Source organism: Loxodonta africana, chromosome 18, assembly GCF_030014295.1.
Source record: "Loxodonta africana isolate mLoxAfr1 chromosome 18, mLoxAfr1.hap2, whole genome shotgun sequence".
Taxonomy (NCBI): Eukaryota; Metazoa; Chordata; class Mammalia; order Proboscidea; family Elephantidae; genus Loxodonta; species Loxodonta africana.
In genome coordinates, this window is record NC_087359.1 from 45,939,249 (window position 1) to 45,963,066 (window position 23,818).

Here is a 23,818-nt window from a genome sequence, read left to right on the forward strand (position 1 = left end):
AATTGACTCGACGGCAACTGGTCTGCTTGATCCCAAAAAATCACAGAGGAGGAATGAAATCTATGGGGGTTTAGCTCTGAAGGGTTTTGCTACCTTATGTAATAGGACGTGGAAAGAGAGGGGAAGGAGATAGAGACAGACAGACAGTCAGGGAAGGGCAAACAGCCTCAGCTAGGAGCAAAAGTGTGAGGCAGGAAATGCACGGCGTGTAGGAAGCACTGGGCAGTCCAGTCTACGTGGGCCAAAGAGTAAACCCAGAGAGAGAGGAAGAGAGAAAGTGCAGGCTGGGCAAATTCCCAGCCTCGGGGACAGTAGTCAGGCAGTGGGAGCTACTGGAGAGTTTAAGGCAGGAGAGTAAGGTGATTGGGTTTAGGACAGGCTGGGCCAGCTGTGGTGCGGAGGAGGAAGTGGCCAGGGTTGAGCCTGGAGGCAGGACCTAGGAAAGAAGTTGCAGATCCTGTTGATAATGTCCCTGGTCAAGTCCACAGATGCTGGAAAAGGTCAAGTCTCACAAGCCACCCTTCTCCAGATTTACATTCCAGAGAGATCTTTCTCAATGGCAGTCTGGTCACATCCCTATCGGGTGCAGTCTTTAAGAGCTACAGCTGCTAACTAAAAGGTTGGGAGACGGAATCCATCTGCCGCTCCTTGGAAACCCTGTGGGGCAGCTCTACTCTGTCCTATAGAATTGCTATGAGTTGGAATCCACTCGATGGCAATGGGTTTGGTGACTCAGTAGAGGTCAGGCTTCCTTGTGTGTCACCCAGGGTATCTCAATCTGGCTTCTGGCTATCACTTCTGCTCTGTTTTTGCTACTGCCCAACCCAAACCAGCTGAGCAGCTGGTTCCCCTAATGCCGTGCTCTCAGAGGCCCACGCACATGCTGTCCTCCACTGTCCCCCTAAAACAGAAGGCCTAGGAGAAGGGAACATACCAAGCTGGTCCAGGGCACCTCACACGGGATGGATCACATTCCTGTTGCAGTGGGGCTTGCAGTGCGGATTCAGCCAGTGCTCCAGGAACTGCTCCTCAGCACGATGCTCCAGGCGGAGCAGGTGATGCATGTACTCCTGTCAGGACAAACCCACGGCAGAGAGGCTTTTGTTCATGCCAATAGCGAGTTGCAGTGCCTCTGCCTGAACACCACAGTGCCTTCTTTTTCCTGTCTCACTCCTGTCTGGCTTCTCAGGCCTCAGAGGTTACTTTCTCCAGGAAGCCCTCTCAGATTCCCATGTCCCCACCTCTCTAGACTCCCAGAGCATCCTGGACTCTTCCCCTTCCCCTCAACCTGGCTTAGCCCTGGTCACTCTGTTGAGCAGCGACCACCCCCTGAGAGTAGGGACTTCATTGGCTCACTTCACATTTTTTTAGTGGAAGTATCAGATGGGTCAACTCACGTATGGGCAGGTAAATCTGATGTTCCCTCCAAAATACAATAGATGAGGATGGAAATTATTTTTAATTTGGAGGATGTATGTTGTTGATAGGAGTCCTAGGTGGCACGAATGGTTAAGCACTTGACTACTAGCCACAAGGTCGGTGGATTGAACCCACCCAGAGGTGCCTTGGAAGACAGGCCTGGCAATCTGCTTCCAAAAGGTCACAGCCTTGAAAACCCTATGGAGCAGTTCTACTCTGCAGACATGGGGTTGTCATGAGTTGGAATCAACTCAACAACAACTAACAACAACATATTGTTGACACAGACCTGAGAGAAGCCTGGGTGGTACAACGATATAATGGATACCATAGCAGACCCTAGCGGTACAGTGGTTAAGAGCTCAGCTGCCAACCAAAAGGTCGTGGTGAATCCACCAGCTGCTTCTTGGGAACCCTATGGGGCAGTTCTACCGTGTCCTATAGGGTTGCTATGAGTCGGATTTGACTAGACAGCAGTGAGTTTTGGAGTTACCATTGCAGAGCATACCGGAAACAGATCAATATAAATACATTTTTTTAAAAAACCAAACCAGTTGCCATTGAGTCAGTTCCAACTCTTGGCAACCCCAAGAATGTCGGAGCAGAACTGTGTTGCATAGGGTTTTCAATGGCTGTAATCTTTTGGAAGTGGACCATCAGGTACTTCTGGGTAGATTGGAGCCACTAACCTTTTGTTTAGTAGCTGAACAGTTAACCATTTGTATCATATAAACACATTTCTGGGAAAAAAAAAAAAAAAGCAGTTCAGTAATCAGGGAATTGGCATTTCACACTAGGAGAAAGCGGACATAATCAGTAATATCTGTGACAAGATTAAATAATTTTGGCATGTATAAAAACCAAAAAACCAAACCCAGTGCCGTCGAGTCAATTCCGACTCATAGCAACCCTATAGAACAGAGTACAACTGCCCAAGGAGCGCCTGGAGGATTCAAACTGCCGACCTTTTGGTTAGCAGCTGTAGCACTTAGCCAGTACACCACCAGGGTTTCCTCGGCATGTATACCAACCAAAAAAAAAACCAAACCCAGTGCCGTCGAGTCGATTCCAACTCATAGCAACCCTATAGAACAGAGTAGAACTGCCCCCATAGAGTTTCCAAGGAAAGCCTGGTGGATTTGAACTGCCAGCCCTTTGGTCAGTAGCCGTAGCACTTAACCACTACGCCACCAGGGTTTCCTTAGCATATAGATATCATAAAAATCCTAAATCAAGGAAACCCATCTATGGCATTGATGGGGTTTTAACAACAAGGAGTTCAGTTTAGAATTTTAAGTTTCCAGAACGTCCTCTAGAAAGTCTGCGTCATTTATTAGATATTAAATATGGCATTTTTTTAAATTAGTGCACAAGGGAATGAATTATGAAGTATCCAGTTCTCCTGGGTTTTTGCTTTGCTTTGTTTTGTTTTTTTGCTTTCCCCCAGGACCCATGCAGTTTAAGTTTATTTCAGTTATTATCATTGTTTTCATTTAACTCATCAAAATGCACCCAGTATCCTGGTCTCCAGGCCACCGGTGGGTAAAGAGTCTCTGGGTCAGCCATGGGGTGAGAAGGCTCCTTGTGGGACCCAACAATGATCCCCTGGCTCCTGGCTGGACATGTTTATGAGTTTTGGGCTGAATTCTTACCCTGTCCGGGGAATTTTTTGGCCAGAAGAATAGTAATTGGGAAGAACAGGAAGGCAGTGTGAAGTCTTGTAAATAAGGAACAAAGACTTCCCAACACACAGCATTACTTGGTCAGCGATTCCACGTAAGCAGTGCACTGAAGGAAATGCATGTTCCCTCCTTCCTGCCTGCTGCTTGCCCGGTGGTATGTTATTGGGGCTACAAGATCTGGGTCTGAGACTGGCTCTGGGTTTGGGTCTGATTCAAATCTAGACTCTGCAATATTGCTTTACCTCTCCGGTCTCAGTCTGTCCATGTGCAAGATGGGGATTGTTCTAGTACTTACTTCACTGGGTTGCCAGGATTAAATCAGATGATACAGATAAGGTTCTGAGCCAAATAGTCCCCGTTTGCGCCTCCAGGTTTGTCCTCTCCTCTCCTTCACCCAGCCCTACGCCCTGGGAGGCTCATCTACAAGCACTGCAACCATAGCCTCCCCTTTCCTGTGGCCTTCCGTGGCTGTGACCAATGGAAGGCACCAGCAGGAAATTGGAGAGTAGAAAGAGAGAGAGGTCAGGGTATTTACCCTCTAAATACTCCCTGAGGAGTCACAGCAAGTTGGCTGCTTCCCTTTCCTTGTCACTTCATGCCTATTGTCCATGCACAACAAAAGGAAACACTGCCCGGTTCTGCGCCATCCCCATGATGGGTTATAGATTGGACTGTGATGATCCATAGGGTTTTCACTGGCTGATTTTTGCAAGTAGACCTCCAGGCCTTTCTTCCTACTCCACCTTAATCTGGAAGCCTCACTGAAACCTGTTCAGCATGATAGCAGCACACAAGCTTCCCCTGACAGATGAGGGTGGCTATGCTAGAAGTAAATTGGCCAGGTATCAAACCCAGGTTTTCCACATGGAAGGCAAGAATTCTATCACTGAACCACCATTGTCCCTTCCTTTCATGCCTAGGAGTCGTTAGCTCCAGGATGCTTTGACCTTTCCTGGTGGTTTCCCTTAAATCTGCCCATACCTCTGTTTAAAAGTCTCTTTCTTGGTGTGCTGACCACACCATTCCTGGCACATGGGAAGACTAACAAACATTAGCTATTAATTTTTGTTGCTATTAGACAAGAAAGATCTGAGCAAGCCTTGAGGCTGTGGAGTTGAGTGCTTGGAAAGCGTTGAAATTATACAGGAAACTTTCAATAAATGCTTGTTGAATGGAAGACAAGAACAGCAATCTTCAGAGTGTGGTCTGCAGTCCCCTCAGGGATTCACGAGGTCAAAGCCATTTTCAGAAGACTGAGACAAAAAAATGTGCCTTTTCACTGTGCTGGTGTTCACACTGATGGCGCAAAAGCAGTGGTGGGTAAAACTGCTGGGGCAAGAGCAGGATCAGGCAGGGGGTCCCAGCTGTACTAGTTAGTAGTCATAGTTCCCTTCATCACTACATGCTCACAGTTAATAAAATAAAATAAAATGAAAACACACCAGTTTACAGTGCTGATGGTTGCACAACGTAATTAATGTCACTGAATTGTACAAGGAAAAATGTCGAAATGGCACATGTGTTGTTATATACGTACTTGTTGTTGCTAGGTGCCGTCGAGTCAATTTTGACTCATAGCAACCCCATGAGACAAAGTAGAACTGCCCGATAGGGTTTCCTAGGCTGCAGTCTTTATAGGAGCAGATTCCCAGGTCTTTCTCCCAAGGATCCACTGGGTGGGTTCAAACTGCCAACCTTTCGGTTAGCAGCATTGCGCTTAACTGTTGTGCCACCAGAGCTCCTGCGTATATATGTACCACAATAAAATAAAAAATTTCTTAAACATTTTAAAACGCAAGTTGCACTAAAGAATGCCCCTGATGAAGCAGTAAAAATGACACCCTGGGAAGGATACAGGCAGCACTTGGGCTGAATATCACGGAAGTACAATGGCTTTCTAGAAGAAAAGCACTTGGGCTATTGTTTGCCTGAGAAATATCCATACTTTTTATATGGATATTTGAGAGCTATCTTTTCAAAAATAAATGAAGTGAGCCCGTCACTTCAAGGAAAACAACTGACAGTACTTGTTGCTAAGTGATAAAATTTGACCTTTCAAGGGGAAATTAGAATTTCGGAAAATTTGTATCTACTACTATGAGCCTGAAGTTTCCCAATACTTAAAGACTTTTCTGATGAGATCAGTGACGATATTAACAAATGTCACCACTGATACATAGCAGCATTTATATACCTTTCATAACTACTTGGTCATTTGCGACCTTGCTTGTTGAATGTCTGTCCCTCCCAGCCAAACACCCAACTGGCCGCTTAAGGGTAGTGACCAAGGTATACCTAGTGTATGGCTCAGTGCTTGGCACATACTCCCAAAGAAACCAAACTCATTGCCATCAAGTTGTTTCCAACACACAGAGACCCTATAGGACCAAGTAGAACTGCCCTACAGGGTTTCCAAGGCCGTAGTCTTTACGGAAGCAGGCTGCCACATCTTTTTTCCATGGAGGAGCTGGTGGGTTCGAACTGCTGACCTTTCAGTTAGCAGCCGAGCACTTAACCAGTACGCCACCAAGGCTCCTTTGGCACATAGTAGGACCTTAATAAAACTTACTGGAAAAATGTAGAATTGAGTGAGTGAATAAATGACATGACGTCTTTCCCTGTGCTCTTACTAAATCCATGTCAATCTGCTCATTATAACGACTCACGGAAAATGTATGGAAAGAGCGGAGCATCAATATCTGTTTCACACTCCTAAAGAGCAGCTGAAATCATTGTTGAAGAAAAACCACCAAAACAGACACATATACACACGTGTACACACACACACAGAAACCAGCACTCGTTTCCATGACATTTCAGTATTTATTTTAAAATGTTAGGAAAATGAATATGCCACAAAAGCCTAAAAGCAATCATTAGTCAAAGATGAAAAGCCAAACTGAAAATCTGCTAAAAACCACAAATTCAACAATTGCGCTGGCTGAGTTAGAAGCAACCCAGCGTTAATGATAATCTCATATGTTCCTGGACCAAGAAAGTAAGGGTAGATGGAAAATAAATTTTAATTTCTTTAGATTCCTTTCTTCAAGGGGGAAAAAATTAAAGCAAAACAAAAACCAGTATCTGCGTTCCACGTCAAATGCCAACTGTAGTGATTTAAGTAAATACTTTTGCAGTCACTAGAGCAGATGTTGGAAGCAGTCCTTTATTATGGCACTGGCGTGGTGTGATAAGGAAATTAAAAGCCCACCAAAACCTGATCTCAGCTAAGAGTCATAAAGTGGACAGTTAATATATCAAGGCAGGAACTCTTTCAAAGAAGCCAAAAATCCTTCCTGTGACATTTGCATGGAATTAGAAGTCTATCAACATTTGGAGGAATTATTTGGCTCATTAGCAAAAGCAAGGTAATCACCTAGGCAGAAGAGTGCTTCAGAACTTAACTGCTCTGGAACACGGAGGCTCCGCCCTCAAGGAAGGTGGGTCAATGCTGTACACTATTTATCTCTCCGTCACTCCAAGCTGATGCCTGAGATCATGGAGAACAAAAGGGTAATGGCATTACTACATATGTTTGTCAAGGGGCTAAGCATGAAAGCATATTTCACAAAGACTACTTACAATAAAGCTAATATGATTTATACTTGCCCGACAAGAACATTCCTTAAAGAAGCACAGGCCAAAATGGAAAGCTTCCTAGGAAGACGTATTCCCAGAATACACAAGCACTTACAGATGCAATCACAAAAGACATAATTTAAGCTTGAATGTCATCTTTTTAAAGAATTTCCATGGTTCACCCCAGCAGTTGGCAAACAACTTCCCTAGAATTTTGGAAGCTTTAGAGAAATTTAATGAATTTAAATGAGGCAATAGAAAAGATGTCTTTGAAATGACTTCCAGGTTCTACAGCAGAGTTGTATCCTACAGAATCTCTCCCCTGGAGAAAAGCAAAGAAAGTCATGGAAATAAGTATAATGAGCATCTAGTAAATGCCAAATACTGTGTTTAGTACTGGAAACCCAGAAGTGAAACAAATCGTCCATCTCTTCAAGCAATTTAAAGCAATGTAGTGGAAGAGACAGATAATAAAGCCAAAAATAGTGTCCCAATGCTGTAAGAGCTATGGTAGACCAGTTGCCGTTGAGTTAGTTCCAACTCAGGTCAACCCCATGTGTGTCAAAGTAGAGCTGTGCTCCATAGGGTTTTCAATGGTTGTGATCCTTCAGAAGTAGATCTTCTGGCCTTTCCTCTGAAGTGCCTCTGGGTGAGCTCAAACCTCCAACCTTTCAGTTAGCAGCTATGCATAACGACCATTTGCACCACCTAGGGATTCCCCTCTGCTAGACGGAGATTCTATTTCATTGGAGGAGGAAGGGGCATGAAGAAGGTCTCTCAAAAAAAGGGATCATTAAGATGAGTCTTGAAGGATAAATACAAGTTGACCAAAAGTAGGCAAGAGTAGAAGAAGCAAGAAATACAAAGGAAGGTGCTATGAGAGAAGAACTTGAAACACACCATCACCCTACACAGCTCCTTCCCCTCACAGATTTCTCACCAATGAATGGCACCAAGTTGTCCATACGGAAACCTACAAATCATTTTTGACTCATTCTCCTTCCTCACGACACCCACTCCCCACCCCCCGCCATCCCGGCAAAAGCCAACTGACCTCCAATTTAAGACGCTATAATCATGCTCCTATCATATCTTTACCTTAAAACCTCTACTGAGACACTCTCTTGAAGGACATAAACACAAATTGTTAGAAACCCTTTGGAAAGCAAGTTGATAATATAAGCTTTAAAAGTATTCACATACTTGTACCCACAAATTTGCTTCCTGGGAATATATCCCTAGCAAATAATTTAAGATATTGAAATTACATTATGCATAAAAATATTCAGCATTACTTATAATAAGAAAAAATGGAATGATCCAACTATCTAGCATAAGAGGGTAATTCAGTAAAATGATGTTTAAAAAGAGTTTATAGCAATATGAGAAAATGTATATGTTACGATAGTAAGAGAAAACCAGGATACAAAATTATACAGTGTGATTACACTGTTTAAAAAACATACACAAAAATATTGGAAAGAAATACATCAAAAAATGACAGTGTTGTTTTGGGGAAGGTGAAGTAGGACTACAGCTGATTTTCTTTTCTTCTTTTGACTCCTGATTTCCAATTTTTCTACAATAAGTATGAATTGCTTGGCTTTTTATTTTTAATTACACAAGTAATGCACGACCACATTATTATTGAATATTCAAACATCAAATATAAAGTTCTCTAGCTCATCACTGGAATCCTAGTCTCCTCGATGAGATGATACCATTAACAGTCTACTGTTTATCTTTCTAGTCCTTTTTCTAGAAATGCACATGCACATAGGTATACCTATATAAACATATTGTACTGTTTTGTGTGTGAGCACTAGAAAGAGCAGGACCAGCTCCCAAAGAAATAGAGAAGCTGGCATTAGGGATGAATAGGACGGTACCAGGCAGAGATAAGGGAGAACGGTATTGCAGGCAAAGGGAACCATTTGGGAAGGGGTGCTGAAAGTGGAGAGAGGATGGCCTATTTGAGAAGTAATGAGAAGGTCTGGGTGGCTGGAACATAAATTGCCCTGGAGGAAGGGCAGGAGATGGACCTACAGTGATGACTTGGAACTAGTTTTTAAAGGGCTCTGTTTCCCAAGCTGAGACTTTATTCTATAGGCAGTGAGAAGCCACAGAGGCTTTTACTTTGTTATGTTTCAAGAAGTGTTTATTAAGGGGCTGCTTTAAAAAAAAAAAAAAAAAAAAAAATTTTTTTTTTTTAAATAGAAGAATAAGAGCTAATGTGTCAGGCACTGAGTTAAGCTCTTTGTATGCATTCTCTGATTTCATTCTTAGAATAAGTCTATGATATAGGAATTGTAATTATATCCCATTTTATAAAAGAACCTCAAAGAAAGGCCTGCCAATCTACTTCTGAAAAAAATCAGTCATCCAAAGCCCAATGGAGCACATTTCTACTCTGACGCACAAGGGGTCGCCATTCGTCAGAGTCAATTTGATAGCAGCTGGCTTTTCTTTGTTTTGTTTTGTTTTTATTCAGAGGCTATAAATCTAGCAAAGGAGACCTACCAGGAGAAGCCATGAAGTGGGAACAGCAGCAGGGATGAAGTGTGCTGGAAGACTGGAAATCAAGTGAGCAGTGTCAGCAGGGAGAAAGAAAGATCAATTGTTTCAAAGCAAAATAAGCATGGACTGGTTCCCAGTCCCCAGCATGCCGGGAACAGAGGCTAAATGCCACCTTTACAGTCCTTTAGGACAGGGCTTCTTAAATGTGCTTAGCTGTCACCTCAGGGATCTCATGGAAGTCCAGATTTGGCCCCAGGAGGTCTGGGGAGAAGCCTAAGATCCTGCAGGTCTAAAGAACTCCCAGGTGAGGGCCAGGCTACCTGCCTGGGGCCACATTTTGAGCATCAGGAGTTTAAACCCGAATCCTGAAAACCAATGTAAGCACACTCGTGACTGAGGAAACAATCCAGGGAAAGCTTAGAACAGTTTTCTACCTTCTTCCCTTTAAACACAAACTCAAACCTTTTTTCCACATAGCCATCTTCAGTAGTTTCTCCCCAAGCAGATACTTTCCTCTTTGCAGTTCTGAGGCTTCACTATACCCAGGAGCTCCCTAGCACAATGTCCTCACAAAAAAACCTCTTTGGGCCTCTTGGTCTAAATTAGGAGGTCAATTCAACTGAAACCTAAGTGTCTCCAGGTAGGACGTCCCCAAGCATATCCCGGCCTTCCAAGAGTGCCCATTCTATTCGCTGTGAAATCTAGAACACTACTTCCCAAAATCCCTAAAGATTTGGGGGCTATGTTTCTCCTGAATTAGTCTCACAATCTGTTTCTCCACCCACCACTACAGCTTCCAGATTCTGGTGATTATCTTCCTCTCCTGCCAGCCACTTTCACCCACACAACACACCACCTGCCATCCATCCAACACACAACACACCGCCTGCCATCCACCTCCCCAGAGGACCACTAACACAAGGTTGCTGTGTGTAGCAGACTTTTCCTAATGTTTAGGGTTAGCAGAAGGTTCCTGGGTGGCACAAATAGTTTGTGCTTGACTACTGACCAAGATGTTGGCAGTTCGAACCCACCTAGCAGCACTAAAAGAGCTGGCGATCTGCTTCCAGTAAGAACACAGACAAGAAAACCCTATGGAGCAATTCTACTCTGTAACACATGGGGAGGTCATGAGTCAGAATTGACTCAACAGGCAACGGGTTTTGTTTTTGTTTTTGTTTGTGGGGGGAAGGGTAGCAGAGGATAATAACAGCCCAGAGCAGAAAACAACTCCAATGTCAAGTTTTGCTGTAAAATAAATGTATCAGCTGTTTCCTGCCACAGGGAATGAAGCACTGGAAGTGCCCTCCTTAGCCCCAGCCTTCCCACCTGCCTCTCTCTCTCCATCGAACCCCTTTTTACATGACCCCACTACTGAGACTTCTATTCTTTTCCTCCCTGGCTGCCTCCAAACATTCAAAATCCCTCTTACTTTCTTACCCGGAGCCATTTGGTTCTTTTTTGGTTGCTCTCCCCAATACCTTCTTCAGTGGAGGGTCCCACCAAGGTGTCTCCATTCCTCTGTGTGGATGCTGGCCCTTCCTTGGTAGGGTGGGGCACACCAGCGATCACTGTAATAGCATGTTTCCTTCCCACCCCACAGTCAAAAAAGAACAGTTGTCTCGGTGAAATGGCAGAATACAAGCTGTCAAAACAGTCAAACCCCTTGTGTGCGTGGGCACAGCTCGTCTGAATCTGTTTCCAGAAAACCTATCTGCCAATATGTAAGCCAAGTGTGTTAAGATCATAAACACTGTTTAATAGATGTTCATGAGGAAAGGTGACTGCAAATCTTCATGCTTGTTTTCATTTTGGATTCTTGATCTTTCCCCAAAGCACCATTTGTTTACCCTCATCAATGGCCTCTTGCCTCTCTGAAAGGGTTTCCTTTTGAATAGCCCCTCAGAGGAGAAAAGCAAAATAAAATGATCCAACCAGCCATCTCTTGGTAATTTAGAGGGAGCTGTGGGCATATGAGTCCCAAAGGCTTGACTCCCAAGGGCACCCGCATTCCCCAATGATCACTACCTCGACTCTTTCCCCAAGTCCATCTGTTTGTCTCCTGGGTAAGATGGCAAGAAGGTGCAATAAAATGTCCAAAAATGTCGCTTCCCATTTCCCATAAATAACAGTATGTGAAAGGCAACGTTTAAAAGTCTCTGTGTCCTGAATCTCTAAATGGTCCCTGTAAAACAGATCTAACCGCATCATTCCCCTTGCTTAAAATCACTTGAAGGCTCTCCACTGTGTACAGAACGAAACCCAACCCTGCTGTGACATTCAAGGACCTTCACGCTGGCCTGAGAGAACCTTCAGTTGCCATCTTTCATCATTCCATGTAGCCCAGATACTCTAATCAAAGTTAAAGTGGAAGGGAAGGGACTGCGATCTAGCCCTTCTGAAAAAAATATTCTGCAAGGCTTTTTCCAACACACACACACACCCACACAAACATGCATATGCCCACACACCTTCAGGTACACACACATATACATACACATACATATACATACACCCTCACACACATACCCACATACATCCTCACACACACACACTCACACACCCTCCCTCACACACACGCCCACACAAATATACACACATACCCTCACAAACACACGCATATCCACACGCCTTCATACAAACACACTTTCACACACATACCCTCACACACATATATGCCCACACATACTCTTACACACACAAACACCCCCAGACACACACACATACACACACACCCTCACGCACACATACAGGCATACCCCCCCAGCCCCCCCCCCACACAATATTTGCAGTTCCAAATATACAGGACGACACATTCATCCTGCCTTTTTCCTCAGCAAAGGGGTGTTTGTAAGCAGAAACAATGGCCCTGCTTCTTAGCTGACACAGAGAAAGGAGGGTGGGAGGTAAGGAGAAGGAATGTGTGGTCCCCAAAGATGGAGATTCTTAGATGCTTAACTCCTTCATTCCCTTGCTGCTAAGGTGTGAGCCCGAGTGGCCACTCTACAGCCCACCCCTGACCTTCCTATTGCCAGAGGTCCTGTCTCGCTGCCTCTTCACAACCTGCTAATAAATGTGGTGCCACTGTATCTTACATTCAGATGCAACCATGATCACATGGTTCATGGATCATCTTAACAGTCAGTAAGCCACTCAGTTAAAATCTCTTCTTTTTACATAACAGGTGATTAATATTATTACTTTTGTTTTCATTAAATCTGTAAAAAGGAAAAGTGAACAATGAAGCCCAAGGAGAGGGAACAGATAGTTTAAATGTCTAATGTAGCTGGAAGCTGGGCCAGCTTTAAAAGAAAAGGTTCTCGGTCTTTTAGAGAGACCATTCTAGCGGCCTCTAAATAAACCACTCTGACTCCTGGACCAAGCTGATATCATGCTGCCTGTGGCTCTTCCCGCCAAGATGCAGACTGGACCAAGAAATGGTGTCATTCCACAAGCTTTACATTCCACAAGGTCCCAGAACATGAGACCTGGAATGAATCTTCTAGGCCGGATTCTAGACCAAACTTTGTACATCACAGAAGATAAAATTAGGCTCCAGAAAAAGGAAATGATTTGCCCAAAGTCCACACCTAGTTAGCGGCAGGATGTTGACTGGAATAGAGCTGGGTGGAATATTCTTCCCGCCTCACCTCTACCCCCTACTCTGAAAACTCCTTCTCATCCTTCAGGTCGTGCCTGGGTAGACACCTCCTCTGTGAAGCCTTCCTAGCCTCCCTCTTCCTTCCAATTAGAACTAGAGGCTCTCTCCTCTCAGATTCCACAGTTCCTTGTACCATAAAACCTCATCAAAGAACTCAAATCACTAGGCCGGAACATTCTGGTTCCATGTCTGTCTCCACACAATGGACACGGGCACCTCAAACGAAGGAAAGATACAGGTGCTCAGCAGAACACAACCAATGTAAAATTTAATTAAGTGCCCATCTTGGCCTGCTAAGGCAATGCTTTCTGCACGCACCACTCTGCCATCCCACTCTCTCTCTTTAAGCTCTTTCTAAACTTCTAACATGTTGTTGTTAGGTGCTGTCCAGCAGGCTCTTGTTCATAGCAACAAAACACTGCCTAGTCCTGTACCATCCTCACAATAGTTGGTACGTTCGAGCCCATTGTTGCAGTTACTGTGTCAATCCATTCCATTGAGGGTCTCCTTCTTTTCCACTGACCCTCTACTTTTCCAGTCATGATGTCCTTTTCTAGAGACTGGTCCTTCCTGATGACGTATCCAAAGTAAGCAAGACAAAGTCTTGCCATCCTTACTTCTAAGGAACATTCTGGCTGTCCTTCCTCCAAGACTGGTTTGTTTGTTCTGGTGTTCCTTGGTATATTCAATATTCTTCACCAACATCACAATTCGAATGTGTCAATTCTTCTTTGGTCTTCCTTTTTTATTGCCCGGCTCTCGTATGCGTATGAGGCGGCTGAAAATATCATTGCTTGGGTCAGACGCACCTTAGTCATCAAAGTGACATCTTTGCTTTTTAAGATTTTAAAGAGGTCTTTTGCATCAGATTACTCTCTGTGTTCTAGACGCTTCATGCTGTCAGCCTTTGCGTTTCCAATAGATTACAAAACAAAAAAACCAAACAAGTTGCCACTGAGTTGATTCCAACTCACGGCAACCGCATATATTGCAGAATAGAACTGCACTTCATAGGGTTTTCAAAGCTGTGACCCTTCAGAAGCAGATCACCTTTCTTCCATGGCGCCTCTAGGTGGGTTCGAACAGCCAAACTTTTGGTGAGTAGTCAAGTGCTTAACATTTCCACCACCAAGGGACTCCTTCAATACCCCTGCAACTACAGGTGATGTGTATTACATGTCGTTGAACTCCTCCAGAAGGCCTAGCACAGTGCTTCTTAGTCTTGGCTGCACATTGGCACCTCCTAAGGAGCTTTCAAAACCCCCAAGACACCAATGCTCAGGCCACATCCCAGGCCTCCTCACTGGGAGTAGGACCCAGGCATCAAATGTTTAAATTTCCCAGGTGGCTCCAGTGTGCAGCCAAGATTAAGAAACATGTGCCTAGAAAAATATGATGCTAGAAACTACTTGTTGATTCAGCCAATTCTGCTTGTGTAAGCGCAATTGTGGGTGACAGTGATAGAGACTGAAAGAGAAAGAGCTTTGATACTGTGTAGACAGGGTTCCTCAACCTTAGCACTATTGACATTTGGGGCCAGGTAATTCTTTTTTTTAATCTTTCTTTTCTTTTTTTAATTTAGTTTTTTTTGACCATTTACACAGCAAGTCAGTTTCCCGTTTGACAATTTCCACACAAATTGTTTAGTGACATTAGTTACATTTATCACAATGTGTAGACATTCCCTTTGTGTTCTGTTTGTTCCAATTCCAGCACTCTTGTTTCCCTGCCCCCTTATCTTCTCATCTTTGCTTTTTTAAAATTTTTATTGTGCTTTAAGTGAAAGTTTACAAATCAAGTCAGTCTCTCATACAAAAATTTATATACACGTTGCTATATACTCTTAGTTGCTCTCCGCCTAATGAAACAGCACACTCCTTCCCTCCACTCTCTCTCCTCATGGCCATTTGGCCAGCCTCTGACCCCCTCTGCCCTCCCATCTCCACTCCAGACAGGCGATGCCAACACAGTCTCATGTGTCTACTTGATCCAAGATCATTTTTCACCAGCATCATTTTCTATCCCATTGTCCAGTCCAATCCCTGTCTGAAGAGTTGGCTTTGGGAGTGGTTCTTGTCTTGGGCTGACAGAAGGTCTGGGGGCCAGGTAATTCTTTAATGTGGGGGGCCGTCCTATGCATCGTAGGATGTTTAGCAGCATCTCTGACCTTTACCTACAAGATACCAGTAGCCCTAGCCACAACCGATGACTGTCCTGACAGGGAACTCAACAGAGAAACCCTGAGGGAGCAGAAGAGCAGCGAGATGCAGACCCCCAATTCTCATAAAAAGACCAGACTCAATGGTCAGACTGGGACTGGAGGGACCCTGGAGGCCATGGTCCCCAGACCTTCTGTTAGCTCAGGACAGGAACCATTCCGAAAGCTAACTCTTCAGACAGGGATTGGACTGGAATAGGGGATGGAAAATGATACTGGTGAAGAACGAGCTTCTTGGATCAAGTGGAAACATGAGACTATGTTGGTATCTCCTGTCTGGAGGGGGGACGAGAGGGCAGAGGGGGCCAGAAGCTACCCGAATGGACACAAGGAGAGACAGTAGAGGGAAGAACTGTGCTGTCTCATTGGAGGGAGAGCAGTTAGGAGAGTATGGCAAGGTGTAAATTTTTGTATGAGAGACTGACCTGATTTATAAACTGTCACCTAAAGCACAATAAAAATTAATTAAAAAAAAAAGATAGCAGCAGCAACCCTCCCATCCATTGTAACGACCAAAAATCACTCAAGCATTGCCAAATGTCCCCAGGAGCAGGGGGTGGAGGGAAATTATTCCTGGTCGGGAAGTACTGGTGTAGACTAGTCACCAAATAATTTATTGGTTATTTATTTCACATTTCAAATGTAGGTCACACGACCACTTTTCCAAACTTGACTGAGTGACTGAGGATTCTGTACATCGGATTCAAGTGTTTTGATGAAGTACATAAAGGATTGAACTATATACAGACTGGGGTAGTGTCTTAGGCTGGTGTCATGGATTGAATTATGTCCCCCCAAAAATGCATGTATCAATTTGGCTGGGCCATGATTCCCAGTATTCTGTGGTTGTCCTCCATTTTGTGATGGTAATTTTATGTTAGAGGATTAGGGTGGGATTATAACACCCTTACTAAGGTCACATCCCTCATCCAATATAAAGTGAGTTTCCCTGGGGTGTGACCTGCACTGCCTTTTATCTTACAAGAGATAGAAAGAAAAGGAAGCAAGCAGAGAGCTGGGGACCTCATACCACCAAGAAAACAGGGCTGGGAACAGAGCACATCTTTTGGACCCAGGGTCCCTGCACAGAGAAGCTCCTAGTCCAGGGGAAGATTGATGACAAGGACCTTCCTCCAGAGCCTACAGAGAAAGAAAGCCTTGACCTAGAGCTAATGCTCTGAATTTGGACTTCTAGCTTGGAAACTCTAGCATACTAGACTATGAGAAAGTAAATTTCTCTTTGTTAAAACCATTCACCTGTGGTAATTCTGTTATAGCAGCCTGAATGACTAAGACAGCTGGGTTCTCTAGAGAAGCAAAACCAGTGAATCATATATACATATAGAGAGAGAGAGATTTATATCACGGAAATGGCTCATGCAGTTATAGCGGCTAGAAAGTCCCAAGCCTGTAGGTGTCAGCTGGAGGCTTCTCCTGACTCATGAAGCCACAGGGACTGATGAGCCCCAGATCAGCAGGTCAGACAGTAGGCTGCTGGCTCACAGGCTGCAAAGGCTGACGAATTCAAGATGGGCAGGTAAGAAGGCAGGCTGCTGGCTCAAATCAGAGTATGACAAGCCGAATGCAGGATTCACAGCAGAGCAAACACCGGTGAGCTTTGCCAGTAAGTTCATACATATTGTATGCAGGCCACATTCCCAAGGAAACTTCCTTTCAACTGATTGGCTGCTCATAGCAGATCTCATCATGGAGGTGATTACATTACATCAAATCTCATCATGGAGGTGATTACATCATTATGTAACTGACAAACTACATATAACTTCCAAGCCACTGAGAATCATGGCCCAGCCAAGTTGACACACAACCTTAACCATCACAGGCAGGAAACGGTTGGAGGGGCCAGCAATAGTCTCTAAGTCTCAGAGAAACTGTATCAGTTAGGTTCAAGACAGTTGTAGTGAGTTGAATGGTGGCCTACAAAGGTATGTCTAGGTCCTAGCCCTTAGAACCTGTAAACTTGACCTTATTTGGAAAAAGTCTATGCAGATGTAATTAAGTTAAAGATCCTGAGATGAGATCATCCTGGGTTTAGGGTGGACCCTAACTCCAGTGACTGACGTCCTTGTAAGAGAAAGGCAGAGGGAAGTTTGAGGCACAGAGACACAGACAGAGGGGAAGGCCGTGTGAAGACGAGGTAGAGATGGGAGTGAGGTAGCTACAAGCCAAGGAACACCAAGGATTGCCAGCAGCCACCAGAAGCTAGGAAAAAGGCATGGAACGGCTTCTCCCTCAGAGGCTCAGAAGGAACCAACTCTACCAACACCTTGATTTCAGATTTTCAGCCTCCGCAACTGTGAGAGAATAAATTTCTGTTGCTTGAAGCCACCAAGTTTGCAGTAATTTGTTATGGCAGCCTTAGGAAATGAATACAACACTTAAGAGGTGTAGTTAAGGATGACCCCCAAAATTGCCAGGTAGTCAGTAAATTGCAAAGTCAAAGTCTAGCTGGGAATTAGTCACGTGATACCAGAAGCCAGGAAGAGACAAGTGGTGAGAGAAGCAGCTCTCAGAAGGGCTCGAGCAGAGGATGAACTATACAAAGCAGTGATTTAGGGTCACAAGTTCAGCACTGAGGGCTGAGCTGCCAGGGTACAAACCCACCTACTGACTGATGTCTGAAATGCCACAGTCGGGGCAAAGCCTTTACTCCACAAGCAGAGCTCAAAGGAGCCAGGTGCAGATGCTATGTGAGAAACCACCAAGCAACAGCCTTTGGGCTTCTGTAGAGCTATCTCCGAAGCACCTGTAGGGAGAGCAGCTTCCTCCAGCCTCCCTGGGCCCTTGAGGAAGAGCCTCCAGAAAGACTCCTCCTGCCTTCAGGCCACAAGCACAAGGGGCCAGTGAAGCCCCCAAGGACCCTTCATCCAGGCATCCTCATCTCTGCCCTCTTCTCTGCCTGCTCCCATGCCCATGCCCACCCCCTCCCTCACCCTAGCCCTCTTCCCCCCTTACTCTGTGACCCCACATTCTCTGGGTTTTGCCCCTACATCTCTCCACCCCTTCAGGGTTCCTCTTCCTCTGCCTACCTCTAAATGTTGGTGTCCCCAGACTTCAATTGTGGGCTGCTTCTCTTCTAACCGCTTAGAACAATCTATCTAAAACCTGAATCTGTTGTTGTTAGTTGCCATCAAGTCAGCTCCGTCTCATGGTGACTTTATGTATAACAAAACAAAACGTTGCCTAGTCTTGCATCATCTTCATGGTCATTGGTGTGTTTAAGTCCCTTCTTGCAGCTACTGTGTAGGGCCTTCCAACCTAGTGCTCATCTTCCAGCACTATATCGGACAATGTGGTATTGTGATCCATAGGGTTTTCATTAACTAATTTTCCCAAGTACATAACCAGGCCTTTCTTCCTAGTCTGTCTTAGTCTGGAAGCTCCTCTGAAACCTGCCCGCCATGGGTGACCCTGCTGCTATTTGAAATACCGGTAGCATAGCTTCCAGCATCATAGCAATGCACAACCCACCATGCTAATACAAACTGACAGGTGGGTGGTGGCCCCAATCTGTACTCCCCCATTAAAAATATCCTTCAATTGTTCTCTACTGAACCAAAGATAAAGTCTAAGGTACCCAAACCCTTCTTGATCTTGCCCTTGCCCACCTCTGCAGTCCCCACCCACCCTGTACCCTATATATTCTGAGCCACCTGTTCTTTCTTCTACCACACAGCACACACACACAAAGAGCCACATTGATGTTTAACAGCCTGGCAAGTCCTTGATTAATTTTATACCACTCTGTATAACAGTCACCTGCTTCCTTCTCTGCCTCCACCACCAACCCTGAGCAGAAACCTAGCTAGGCCAACTCATCTATGCTGCTCAGTACCTAACAGAGTACCTGGTCCTTAACGCTAGAAGGAGCAGTTACTGTTTTCTGAGTACTGTTTTAAGTGTATTACACAAATTATTTTATCCTCAAGAGTTATTTCATATTATTATTGATGATAATGATATTATAATACTAGAAATAATAATATTTATTATTATACCCATTTTATAGATGAGAAGACTGAGGTCCATGCTTAGAAAAGCTACATGCTTAGAAAATGAGGAGATTCAAACCCAGACAGTCTGACACCACCATGCAATACCACATCTTAATAAGAGTCTTTTTTTTTTTAATTGTGCTTTAGATGAAGGTTTACAAGGCAAATAAGTTTCTCACTAAACAATTAATACACATACTGTTTGTGACATCAGTTGCCAACCCTGTAACATGTCAACACTCTCCTCTTCTCCACCTTGGGTTCCCCATTTCCATTCGTCCCACTTTCCTGTCCCCTCCTGCCTTCTCATTCTTGCCCCTGGGTTGGTGTGCTCATTTAGTCTCATATACGTGGTTGAGCTATGAGTGTTACTGTTTGTTCTATGGGCCTGTCTAATCTTTGGCTGAAGGTGTAAGTGCCTTTTAAATGAAATAATCAAATCATTCACATGATTCTGTAAAGGAGTGAAGATAAAAGCTGCTCCAGACCCCTCCCCGCCTCGACATGAAGCTGCAGAGAAGAAAGGAGGAGTGCGCAGCCCGGCTGAAGCAGGCCCAGGATGGGAGATAAGCCCAGGCCGCAGAAACGGCTTCCCAGACATTCCAGTTTTGCTGGGTCACCAAAACTTACCCTTACCAGGGTGGGGCAAAACTATCACCGAGGTCAGCATTGCTCCAGCCATGGGAGGACAGAGGCAAGCCAGGTGGGAACTAGCCAGGGCCAGCGCAGCATGGTCTGTTAGCACCCCCTCAAATCACAGAACGAAGGCAGGGGAGTGTGTCCTGGTTCAGAAAGACTAGGCAAGTGGGCATCATGAACCCAAAGCAGTGCTGAGGCTAAAGGTGAAATCAAAGGGACAAAGTCAGGGTGGAATATCCTGAAAAGCACCTGGGCAGAGAGATTGGACAGGGCTGCTTGCCCAGGGCCCGAGGCAGGAGGGAGAAGATGAGTTGGAATGAACCACTGGAAACAGCTCCCCAGTCTCCAGTTTAGGGGTGGGCTCACTCCGCATCCACCCACCATTCTGGGGCTCTCACCATCTGCTTGACTATTTCTATTTGAAATACCATGTTTGCAATAGGTGAGCAGAGCTGGCACCTCCAGAGGAGAAAATGCCTGGGTGAAAGGCTGTGGGCTGGCATCTCTCTTCCCCTAGAGGCCCTAAGAGCACCTCGGCCCCACAGCCCGCCCGCTCTGGCACCAGCACCAAGCTTGGTTTCCCGATGAGTGGGCGCTCAAATGACTACATTTTCTTTAAAATGGCCAAAGCCAGGCACTCACCCTCATTGGCTCATCAGGGAATCCAGGTTTGCTCGGAGGCCGGTCCTGCCGCCGGGATCTCAGGAGCTGTTTGGCCTGCTTTTCCTTCAGAATCGGGGAGGCCTCTGAAAAAGCCACAGGGCTCAGGCACACGGAGCGCAAGCTCCATTTCTGTAAACCCAAGGCAAGGGATTTGCAAGTTCAATTGTGGTAAAAACACAGAAGTTCTTTTATGGGACCTGTCCCAAAGGACAAGCATTCCGCTGGGCTCGGAGAGGAATTTTAAGTTGGTTCTAATATGGATCGCTCGAAGCAAAAGCTATGCAACTTAAACACGTTTATCTATGGCAATGTTCCATTCCTTTAAAAGCGGGTGTTAATCTGCTTCTTTTAAACACTTATTTTTCTTCAGTTCTCTGCTCACTGTGTTTCTTCTTCCTGAGGTTTGCTTTGGTGGGACTTTTTTAAAGTCCCCAATACAATAAACAAGTTTAAAAATGCTGTTGGAAGATGACCAAAACCAAACCCATTGCCCTTGGGTCAATTCTGATTCATAGTGACCCTATAGGACAGAGCAGAACTGCCCCATAGGGTTTCGAAGGCTGTAATCTTTATGGAAGCAGACTGCCACATCTTTCTCCTGGAGTACGGCTGGTGGGTTCAAACTGCTGACCTTTTAGTTACCAGCCGAGTGCTTTAACCACTCTGCCACCAGGGCTCTTGGAAAATGACAGTGTCATTAAAGTCATGTTAAACTTGATAATCACACATAAACCCAAAAATAAGATATTAACAACAACAACAAAAAAAACCAAACCCACTGCCATCGAGTTGATTCCGACTCATAGTGACCCTGTAGGACAGAGTAGAACTGCCCCATAGAGTTTCCAAGGAGCACCTGGTGGATTTGAACTGCCGACCTCTTGGTTAGCAGCCATAGCACTTAACCACTATGCAACCAGAGTTTCCAAAAATAAGATATTACAATAATAAAATTATATTAAATTTTTATAATCACACACAAACTCGAAAAGATATTATGGTACTAAATTTTAACATAACAAAATAAAAAGATAAACGATAATAAATCAAATTTGGATAACCTCATATGAACTCTACAGAAGATATTGTTGAAGATTGATCAGCATTTTTGAGAACCAGAGTTCAAGTACATTTAAAAAATTTTTTAAGAACAACAATGTATTCCTAACGATAGCAATTCTGAAAGCCTATTCTCGAAAAAACTGCACTGAAGTACCTAGACTCTATGCTTTCTATAAAACCAAAACCAAACCTGTTCCCGTCAATGGATTCTGACTCATAGCAACCCTTTGGAACAGAGTAGAACTGCCCCCTAAGGTTTCCAAGGAGCTGCCAGAATTGAGCTGCTGAACTTTGGGTTAGCACCAAGTTCTTAACCACTGCGGCACCAGGGCTCCATACATTATATAGTATTTGAAATTTAGAAATCACTTTAAAGATACTACATAAACTATTATTCCAGTTTATCATGTCGTCATAGAAAGAGGCTGTGTTTTTGGAGTCAACACCCACCTGAGAAAAGCGTCGACAAGGTGAGAGACAGCAAAAGCAAGAGCAATTTCTTCATCTTGCCTTGGTTCTTCTCTCCGCCTGTTGCAGAATGAATTTCCAGGGACGGTGCCAATCCACTTGAAGGAAGCCACGTGAGCCCCAAAGCTTGTTTACACTTTGACTAAGAGGATGGATGGTGTGATTCAAAACGCATCTGGTTCTGAGTTTTTAATATGCTCATTGAAATGTTTTCCTCCGAAATTCTGTACATTTTTCCCCCGAGGAAAGAAATGACCTCTATAATATGATTTTCAGAGCTTGAATTGTAGGAAGCAGCTTGTGGTATTCTTTTCATTTAAATAGGTATATATCACACGGTATTTTACGAGCGTTGATCTGTAGCTTTGGATTATATTCCTACTGTTTCATTGAGAGCTAATTCACTATCTCTTACACTTGCATTTTTATGACATTTTTTCCAAAGCCCATTCGCCGATCTAATCTGGCCCTCCCAGTAACTGGAGGGAAACCCTGGTGGCATAGTGGTTAAGACCTACATCTGTTAACCAAAAGGTCAGTAGTTCGAATCCACCAGGTGCTCCTTGGAAGCCCTATGGGGCAGTTCTATTCTGTCCCATAGGGCCGCTATGAGTCGGAATCGGCTCGATGGCAATGGGTTTTGTTTTAGCTTTGGTAACTGGAGACGGCGGCAGGAAAATTAGCAAGGAGCATGATTGGGGTGGGTTGGAATTAGCTGGCTTTAAAGCCAGAAAGACCAGGGTTCAAATGTCAACTTCACCCAGTTCCTGCAACATGTTGTTGTTAAGTGCCGTCGAGTCGATTTCGACTCACACCGATCCCATGTGACAGAGTAAAACTGCCCCATAGGGTTTTCTTGCCTGTAATCATTACAGGGACAGATTGTCAGGCCTTTCTCCCCAAGAGCACTTAACCGTTGTGCCACCAGAGTTCCTTTCCTGCAACGTAACCTTAGAAAAATCACTTACCCTTTCTGAACTTCAGCTTTATCGCCTGTAAAAAGGAGATAATAGTAACTACCCGGTGAGATGTGATTAAGGATGAGGAGTAAGGTATGAGCTACATGGAGCTAATACTCTTCACCCTCCTCCAGCTCCATTCTACAAATAAGGAAAGCAAGGTCCAGGTGTGAAACCATGTCTGTCTTAGTCATCTAGTGCTGCTATAACAGAAATACCACAAGTGGATGGCTTTAACAAAGAGAAGTTAATCTCTCACTGTCTAGTAGGCTAGAAGTCCAAATTCAGGGCACCAGCTCCAGGGGAAGGCTTTCTATCTCTGTCAGCTCTCAAGAATGGTCCTTGTCATCAGTGTTCCCTTGGTCTGGGAGCATCTCAGCGCAGGAACCTCAGGTCCAAAGGAAGCGCTCTGCTCCTGGCACTGCTTTCTTGGTGGTATGAGGTCCCCGTGTCTGCTCGCTTCTCTCTTTTATATCTCAAAACAGACTGGCTTAAGACACTACCTAATTTGGTAGACCTCATCAGTATAACTGCCACTAATCCATCTTAATACATCGTAGTGATAGGATTTACATCATATAGGGAAACCACAGCAGAAGATAAAATCGTAGACAATCATACAAGGGAATCATGACCTAGCCAAGCTGACAGATATTTGGGGGGGACACAGTTCAATCCATGACAATGTCCAAGTTCACACAGCAATGAATGCTTAGGGACGGCCTAGTCTTCAGTCTTCAAGCCCGGTGCTCTTCTCATTACGCCCTATAACCTCAGAGGTCTGCCTTCATCTCCTACAGTGCCTCATGCAATATGATGTAAACAACATTTTAAGCAGCCTTACTCCACACTTAAGGTTATTTTCGTAAAGACAGTAAAATCTCAATAAGCTGAGGTCCTTTTAAATGCAAATCACCTATAAACATCACAGGAAG

The 23,818-nt window shown here is 44.5% G+C and overlaps 1 protein-coding gene across 1 annotated transcript; it reads right to left on the bottom strand.

The window, feature by feature from the left end:
- Window positions 1-953: 953 nt before the first annotated feature.
- C18H17orf67 (chromosome 18 C17orf67 homolog) lies at window positions 954-22,332 on the bottom strand. The gene is made up of 3 exons (XM_010594304.3): window positions 21,907-22,332; window positions 20,374-20,477; window positions 954-1,070 (listed from the first exon to the last, which is right to left on the bottom strand). Exons 1-3 carry the CDS (start codon window positions 21,959-21,961, stop codon window positions 954-956), a joined length of 276 nt encoding a protein of 91 aa, XP_010592606.1. The 5' UTR covers window positions 21,962-22,332.
- Between the last annotated feature and the right edge of the window lie 1,486 nt (window positions 22,333-23,818).